Genomic DNA, 8,894 nt, shown 5'->3' with positions numbered 1-8,894 from the left:
GTAGAAGAACACAGAACCCCACTCCCATTCATAAATTTGTTTTAATTATGGGAGTAAATTTTTACCTTTTGTATTTATTTATTTCTAATCCTCATAATTTCTCCCTCCTGCTGTACGTCATGCAGAGCGAAACATAAACAACTGTAGTTCTCTTTTCCACACAGTCAGAGAAAAGTAGTGTTTTTTTATTTTCCTGTTAGCTGGGTAGATGAGAAGATGTGGATGTTTGCCTGCTCCTAAGTCCATCTTGATTCAACTAATGCAAATTCAATTGTAGAATTTTTCATGTTGTCATTTTAAATAAAAAAAACACTCCTTGTTAACCCCATCCCCCACCCCCCAATAGTCTAGGGGATAGTGCTGGGCRGTAAAACATTTTGTACCAAAAACCGTTTTTTTATTTTTGTTATGATATGACTTTTCTGAATACCGGTGTAAATAGCCTGAACATGTGTGGAACGTTTTGTTGCGGCCGCCAGTGAGCTGTTTCCCTGGGGACACATTTCGTTGCAGCACCGCTAAGCGCATAGCATGCTAACATTATTGTTTGAACCACTGGTGGCGGCGGTGTATTTCAGCCGCTTATATGGTCTGACGTAAAAAAAAATGTTTTCACCATCGCTGAATAGTAAACGACTCTTCAGTGACGCGCACGGTTAGATTTAATGCACTACGTTATAACGGAGACGTTATTGCATGGAGACTCTAGCGTGCTTCTATTGTGAAAAGCCTAGGGGGAAGTAGCTTTGTAGTGTAGCGGAGTTGACTGGTGTGTAAGGTGAGTCGTCCTTATTTTATTAACGTGTTTTATTAACACGTAACGATAGACCAGATAATGATTTTTTSTCAACCCTTCACGATCAGACCTAAATGCATGATTACTGTCCACAACCAGGCAAAGAAGAAAAGACGTACAAGAGGAGGGAAACAGTGATACAGAGGTACAGTAAAAGAAAAAAGTCAATAAGCAAAGTTTGTACATTTTATTATCAGCTGAGCTGTGAGGAAAAAAATACCGTCAAATACCGTGAAACCAGTGTAATTGTTGAAAATACCATGATATAAAATTTGGGTCATACCGCCCAGCTCTACTAGGGCACACACTGAGCTGTTTGTATTTTACCTTATCTTTGTATAAGCTGAGGGTTTCTGTTGAAGTACTTAGKAACAAGACTCCAACAACAAGGACAACGGATGATAAACTTGCTCAGTTTTATTCATTTGACCGTTGAACTTGTATCTGTTATAAAACACTGTGGATTTGGAAATGTTGGCAGCCTGTTGTAAAACTTTAAGCTATGGTTGACTGGATTTACTGATACAAAAACAGCTTATACTGTTGGTCATCCTAACTGCGCTAATAACAGATGTTAAAGAGGGTTAAAAGTGTTAAACATTGTGTCTTTGTTTTACTAAAATAAGATTTTATTKTTGAAGGTCTGCATTCACCTCTGCAGTTTCTTTCACAATTCCACACAAATGCACACATCATTGCCTTTGTTGTACRTTTAATTGGTAATTGTTCATAAAATGAATGACCTAACCATTAACAAATCCAGCATTAAATCAGTTGTTTTTTTACGTAATCTATTCCTTTAAACACACATCATTATATTTTCAAGATCTTGTAATGTGTGCAATATTATGCTATGAGGTGTGCATAAAAGAAAAATGTTAATCAGCTATACCTCATACCTTTTTATTCAGTAAAAGCTGCCACTCTGCTGGGCTTAGCTTTGGTACCAGTACCAATCACAAGCTGTCTGTGCATTTTCAAATACAACTTCGTAATTTGGTGGCAATAATTCAAGTTCAAAATAATGTATTTTTTCATATTTAATAGCTGGCTAAGACTGAAGATACTACACTTTTTTATTTCATTTAGTAAAWTTGTCACATTGTACATGTCTGCTAATAAGATTTATTTTCAAGCAAAACCAATATAATGCAGCTTTACTTTTTTAATTACAAATCACAATAATGTTTGGAGGAAATATTTTAATAAATTGTATGTGAAGTAGGACGTGTTGGGAATAGGTGAGAGATTTCTAAAGATGGGGATAGAATATTTCACACCCATTCATTTCTCGCCCTCTGAACACTTCCCATGGGTGCTTCACACTGGGCCAACAGGTGGATAAACCCCAGGCGCCAGCTTCTAATGGATCAACAGCAGCAAGGCTCATCAGGATGCACTGCAGATTGCGTATTGATTGGAGTGTAGTGGAAGCGTTACAACATGATACTCTATTATACCCCAATTGATTGTCGTCTGATCAGCTGCATGTCCCCTCCCCCGTCTCAAGGAGAGCCAGCTCAGTGTGTGATAGAGTACAATATGAGGAGACCAAAGGAGTTTTTTAAATAGTCATAAAAAAGAAGAAGCTGAAAAGTAAAGAGAAGACGTTCAAATGCTGACTTACACATGCTAGGCTACTAGGATGGAGGATGAGTGGAGAGTCGGATGAGGAAAAATGGTTTAGGTTAGAAAATGAGAAAGTAATTGGACTGTGGTGTTGCCAAATTGAAACTCTGAGGATAACCACTGGAAACCATTTACTACATAAAACTACAGTTGAGTTTTTTTTGTCAAACCAGAAAAGTTTTTTTTAACTTCAATAACTTTCTTGTTGACCACAAAAGTGTTTCCACCTCTGTTCAACTGCAATATTTTCTTTCCAAGTTCAGGGGCTGCCACTGCCGGTTACTTTTATTTCAATTCATTTGTCAACTATTAGTATTATTATTATTTATATATAGAATTTTTTTATAATTTTTTTCTCAAAGAATAACAAGTTTAAAGCATGAACAGGGGCAGAGGTAGACATTTTTGCACTGTGGTGGCCAATGTGTTATTAAGTGGGGCACATATAAATAAAGCAAACTACCCTGGATTTGAAAATACAAGATGTCTGCTGTGAAGGAAAGATACTTATTGATCTGTTCTTATTTAGGTCAGGTTATAAGATATTCAACTGACCCGACGACATCAACATTACTGTGTTTTACTTTGTTCAGTTATCACCTGGACAAAATCTATTAGGAGTAATCACTCTTATCATTATAATTTATCACTGTTATTTTTCTTTATCTGGTAGTGACATGATCTGATCTGAATGTTGAAACAGTAAATAAAGTTAGCCATTAGAACTGCCTGTTAACACCCGTGCTGACACAGTCTGATTGCTCTCTGTAAACTTGTGTTTTTGCTTTTTGCAATAAACAAAGTAGTAGACAACTCTATGAAGTGCCTTTTATTCTTTGAATCAAATATTTCTGTTCCTTGTTAAATAAATATAACCACAAGAGCTACCATAGCTAATTTCAAATGGCGCTAAAATATATTAGGCTGAAATTTTATGTGATAGTAGCAAAGAATGATCCAAAAACATGCTGAATGATGGTCACAATTTTAAGCTAATCGCCAACGCCAAATTAACAAAGAACTGTATAATTCAGAGCATTTTAGACAAACATGACTGAAAATCAATGTGGTAGGAGCTGAAAACTAAATGCTATTCATAGCTAAATTTAAAATGGCGATAATTCAGCCATTTTAAGACTTATTAGATGAAATTTGTTGTGATGTAACCAAGGATGATTGCTAGTCCCAATTTAAGCTAACTGCTAATGCTAGTTTTACAAAGAGCTATAATTCAGCCATAGAATACACAGCTGAAAGTGTATGTTGTTGTAGCTGAGAATTATCTTTTACAATATCTCCTCTCTAACTAGGGTCGGGCGTAATCGTATCGTGTGCAATTAATAGTCAGAAAAACATTAATCGATTTATTTTTTGACACTTGACGATTAATATGATTAATGCCACCAGGCAGAGTCCGCTCAGTGCTCCTCTCCACTTCAAATATGACGAACATTTAAAAAAAAAAGTTCTGTGATTTTTTTTTTTATCTATCAACAGAATTTTAAAATTTGAAGTATAGCCTGAAATCTGTAATTTTGAWACAATTTGGAACAGATTCTTACGAAGAGCAAATCTTTCCCACTAAATTGGTCATGTGACCAGGACATAAGGGGGTCCAGGGACTCCATGATAATTTTTTTTGCCGAAATTGCCCAACTCTATCTCTGCATCTTTGTCTTTTTCCTTCCAATTGCATCTCCAATATTCTTTTATCAATATACCCATAGTTTTTCATCTGCACACATCTAAACCGTCTCAGTCTGCTCCAACTTTATCTCCCAGTCGTTCAACCTGTGCTGTACCTCTGATGATCTTATACCTAATCTTATCCATTTTTGTCACTTCCAAGGAGAACCTCTTCAGCCTGGCCACTTCCAGTTCTGTCTCCTGTCTTTTTGTCAATGCCACTGTCTCCAAACTATACAAYGTAGCTGGTCTCACTGCTCTTTTTTCCTTCGACCTTTGCTGCCAATTAGGGCTGCCATGAATAGTCATGATTATTGTCGACGATTAAAATCGTCGACTAATTTAATAGTTGATTCATCTTTTTTTTCTAACTTTGCCTTTCTCTCCAAACTGCTGCGGCACCTTCCACTGCTACGTCTACCTTTCTGTCCTTGACACACAAAGTAGTAGTAATTAGGGCTGCCACAAACAATTATTCTTATAGTCYACTAATCAGCGATTAGTGGACTATAAAAAAATACAAACTTAGAAAAAAAAATGATGTATCAACTATTAAATGAGTCGTTGACGATTTTAATAGTTGACATTATCGTGACTAGTCAACAAATCGTGGCAGCCCTACTGCCAGTCTTTTGTCACAATTTTCTCCTGAAACTTTCCTCCATTCACTTAATTCTGCCCGAACTCTCTTCTGCACCTCTTTTACAACCCTCCTTGTTTTCTGAACCGTCAACCCTAAGGTCTTAAAGTCCTGCACCTTTGTGACCTCTGCTTCCTGTGGCCTGAATGTTCCACCTGCCACCTCCTTAACCTTCACATCCTTTCTTGTTTGATCCTGTCTCACCAGTCAACACAAGTCCTAATCAACAGATGATTGTCAGTCATCTTCTTTCAAGCACATACCTCCATCTCTCCAAGTTGTCTTCCACCGGTTCCCTGTTCTCACCACAGATCACAATGTCATCTGCAAATATCAGAGTCCACCTCAATCTGTCCATCACCAAAGCTAATAAGGAGGGGCTCAGAGCTGATCTTTGATGCAGTTCCACCTCCATCTTGACGTTCTGTCACTCCTACAACACATCTCACCACTGTCCTGCTGTCCTCACACATGTCCTGCTGTCCTCGTGTCCTGTCCAACGTACTTCTCTGCCACTCCAGGTTTTTTTACACACCACCACATCTCCTCCCTTGACACTCTGTCGTATGTTTTTTTTTTTTATCTACAGACACAATGACTTTCTTTCTAATCCTCTGTGTTCTTCTGCATCAACATATTCAAAACAAAGATGGTGTCTGTGGTGCTCTTTCTTGGCATGAAACCATACTGCTGCTCACAAGTCTAGTTTATACCCACCTGATTTTCATCATGGGGTTCAACTTAATTCCCCTTCAGTTTCTACAACTCTGTACATCACCCTTGTTCTTAAAAATTGGCAGCAGCACACTCTTTGATTCCTCAGGCATTTATCCAACTTTCTTTTTACTCTCAAACATGCCATTGAATAATCAAGTCAAACATCTGACTGCCAGCTCTCCTAGACCTTTTCATATCTCCACCGGTACGCATCAGGTCCAACTGAAATTCTGTTTTTATCCTCTTCAATCAAAGCTTTCTGAACTTTATCCTCACTAATCTTTCCCACCTCCTAGTCTTGTTTGTTCTTTCACTTTCATTCTCTTCATTCATTAGCTCAAAGTACTCCTATCTTTCCATCAAACACTCCTCACATATTAGAAAATTACGTTTTTATCTGTAATAAACCTAACCTGCACATCCTTTCCTGTTCCCTCCTTATTGTCCAGCCTCTTGTACAACTCATACACCTTATGTTTGGCCTTTGCTACCTGCCTCTTTGCCCTTTGTTGCATCATACTCTTAATATTTAAAAAATGAAAAATAAAAAAACCTGAATACTCAATGTATTATAAGGATTCTGTTGGCAAGAACTGCAGCAAAGTGACATAATGTTCYTGCTACAATGGGGATCAAATGTTTTTCTTTTAGCATTTCACTTAAAATACCAACACTTAAAGGAGCTGAGTTGTTTGGAGTGCAGACAGGAGAATACATCTTAACACAACACCGTCACAGGATGGTCAAACGTGAACCCAGATTCTCGTCTGAAAGTTTCTTCAAATATTTTTTCACTGGAAAATGCTTCAACAGCAACGATATCCAGAGCATTTAACATCTTAAAACTCAGTGGTTTTGTTGTTCTGCTGGATCGTTACAGCTCCTGTATGCATCACTCTGTGGAAATTTTGCAGGGTGTRCAAAATAATACCTGAAAAATAATACCAGCAACCCTACTACAGGTTTGAAAGAGTTTCTTGATGAAAGTCCACCTTAATAGCCTGAGGTCAGGAGATTTGTTTGCACCAAGGTTATAATAGTTTTGGATTTTTCTTTATGGTTTAGTTTTATTTTGTTTTGACTTTTTTTAAAATTCAGTTTTAATTAGTTTTTACAGTGGATTTAGTAGTTTTTTTTAGTTATTATTGCATTTTTAATGTTTAGTTTAGTTTTTATTAGTTCTAGTATTAGTTTTTTATATAGTTTATTTGTCAATGCATCCAACTTGTGATGTTCCTATAGTTAACTAACCAACAGCTATTTAGTCGCTAGTTAAAGCATCAATTATAGCGATACCTTTGTAAAATAATTGTGTAACTGAATTTTGCAACTAAAACTTGGGTGATTATTTTAGGACGATGACTATATTTGTCTCCAGCCTGGTGCTACCTGTTGTTTGTTTTTCATGGCAGCTACTGAGAGAAGTTAGCGTGTCAGGATAGATAGATCATAGTTAACCATTTTGTGTGAGCTTCATTCATGCAGTTTCTCCCTTGAGAAGTATTCCACCTGTTTTATCACCTATTTCCACTACAAGACACTTTTTAAATTTTTTTCTCGCAGTCATATTCAAAGAAATAACAAAGTGRAAGTTGCCATTTTCTCCCAACTTTTGTTGTCATCATTTAGCAGACGATGCTGAACATCAGACTGTAAACAAGTGTTGTTACAGAACATGAGATGCTGTAAGCTGCACACAGCTAATGTGAAACTACTCAATTTAAAAAAAAAAGATCCACGTCTCAAAATAAATTGACAAACACTAAAACTAAGGCTATTCTATCCATAATTTCAGTTAGTTTTAGTTAGTTATGTAAAAAGGTTATACAGTTTTAGTTAGTTATCGTTTTTCATTTTATTACAGTTTTTATTTATTTTAGTTAACTAAAATGTTTTTTCAATTTCAGTTTTTATTAGTTTTAGTGAACTATAAAAACTCTAGTTTGCACATAATGTATTGAGTTAATTTTTGTGTGAATGTATCAGGTGTTTGCTCCTCGCTGTAYTTTCCCAGTTGCTGCAGCAGTTTGGTTTGTGCAGTCATCCTTCCTTTTCCCGTAAGATTTCTTGTTGCCAGCTGGTGTCTGTTGAGTTGCAGGTGTGTGTTGGCTCAGGCACTCGGACTTGGAGTTTGCTGTTTTTGCCTACTAACTTCAGGCCATTTCTCACCTGCAGACCTAGTGAGGATTCAAACAGAAGACTTGTGATTGTTTAGGTGTCGGGGTCAGAAAGGGCTCTGYGGTTCCTCGAAAGCAGCCCTACGTCTGACTCAATCTCAGTCTGTGACAAATAAGGCCGAGGCTGCTGTAATCAGATTAGAAGACCTGAGCGACATGCTGCAAATGTTCCACCTTGTGATCCTGTGCATTCATGTTGTTACAGCCGTGAGGTAATGAGATTAACTCCAAAACAGGGGCTGTTCAAACCCACCTTTATAGCAGCTGGGACTAGAAACCCCTTCTCCCTTTCTGGTGTTTAAATTCAGCCACCTTCATCTGCTGCAGTGTTATCATGTTGATGCATGGCCAGAGTTAGCTCACCGTTTCACTACAAGAATAATCCATGTTTGTTTGGGATCTCCTCCTCAGGAAACCCAGGATAAACTCCCAGCTGGTAGCCCAGCAGGTGGCTCAGCAGTACCCCATGCCTCCCCCTGCCAAAAAGGACAGGAGAGAGAGGAGCGAGCGCCCGGACAAGGAGCGCCTGCACAGCGAAGGAGAGCGGGCTGGTGGAGAGGGACACCCTGAGGGAGAGCGTCCAGACAGAGTGAGGCTGGAGGGAGAGACCCCCGAGAACGACAAGAGTGACAAAGAGCAAGCCATCGTAGACAAACCTGACAGAGAGAAGGACATCAGCCCAGCTGTCACAAAAAAGCCCAGCAGCAAAAAAACCAGGTTGGTACCAAAGTCAGGCTCGAACTGGTATCTAGATGTTCTCTGTGCTGCTCTAAATCCTCTCCTGTGTTTTCCTCCAGACCCAAATCAGACAGCCATCAGAGCCCACCCAGTGACAAACAGAGCATACAGTCTGGGAAGTCTGCAACCAAGACCAACAAAAACTCWCACAATTCCAGGTTTGTGAGAACTTTCTGTTCTGCTTCTTTGCCAGAACACGACTAGACAACACTTTTGTTGAGGGAAAGTCTTGCATCAAAACTTAAAGGGATCCAGGTTCACTTGTAACATTAGACTTTATTTGATAAACAAATATTTTAACTGTAAAATAAAGACTGTAAAAATACTGTAGGATGTTCAGTTTTTATTATTTTTAAACTAAAAGTATTTATAAAGTATATTACATGGACAGGGCCATTTTATTTGCACACAAAGCATTCTGGGATAGGTCCACGGTGTGAGTGAGCTATATCCACCCTGAAGGTTAATCTTGGACAATATCTGATGATCGACTCTTTTAAATGAAACCAGA

At 38.1% G+C, this 8,894-nt stretch overlaps 1 protein-coding gene across 1 annotated transcript in view; it reads left to right on the top strand.

Moving 5' to 3' along the window:
* The window catches only part of rybpb (RING1 and YY1 binding protein b), a gene marked incomplete at its 3' end in the record, with an annotated part of 25,580 nt that extends 17,039 nt beyond the window's left edge, over window positions 1–8,541 (top strand). The window contains 2 exon segments of the mRNA XM_014009475.1: window positions 8,057–8,362; window positions 8,443–8,541. Of these exon segments, the coding sequence (XP_013864929.1) occupies window positions 8,057–8,362; window positions 8,443–8,541 (405 nt within the window).
* Between the last annotated feature and the right edge of the window lie 353 nt (window positions 8,542–8,894).

This window comes from Austrofundulus limnaeus, unplaced genomic scaffold (genome assembly GCF_001266775.1).
Source record: "Austrofundulus limnaeus strain Quisiro unplaced genomic scaffold, Austrofundulus_limnaeus-1.0 Scaffold58, whole genome shotgun sequence".
NCBI lineage: Eukaryota > Metazoa > Chordata > Actinopteri > Cyprinodontiformes > Rivulidae > Austrofundulus > Austrofundulus limnaeus.
The sequence above is the reverse complement of the archived record's forward strand: the minus strand, read 5'-3'. Positions and strand labels throughout refer to the sequence as shown.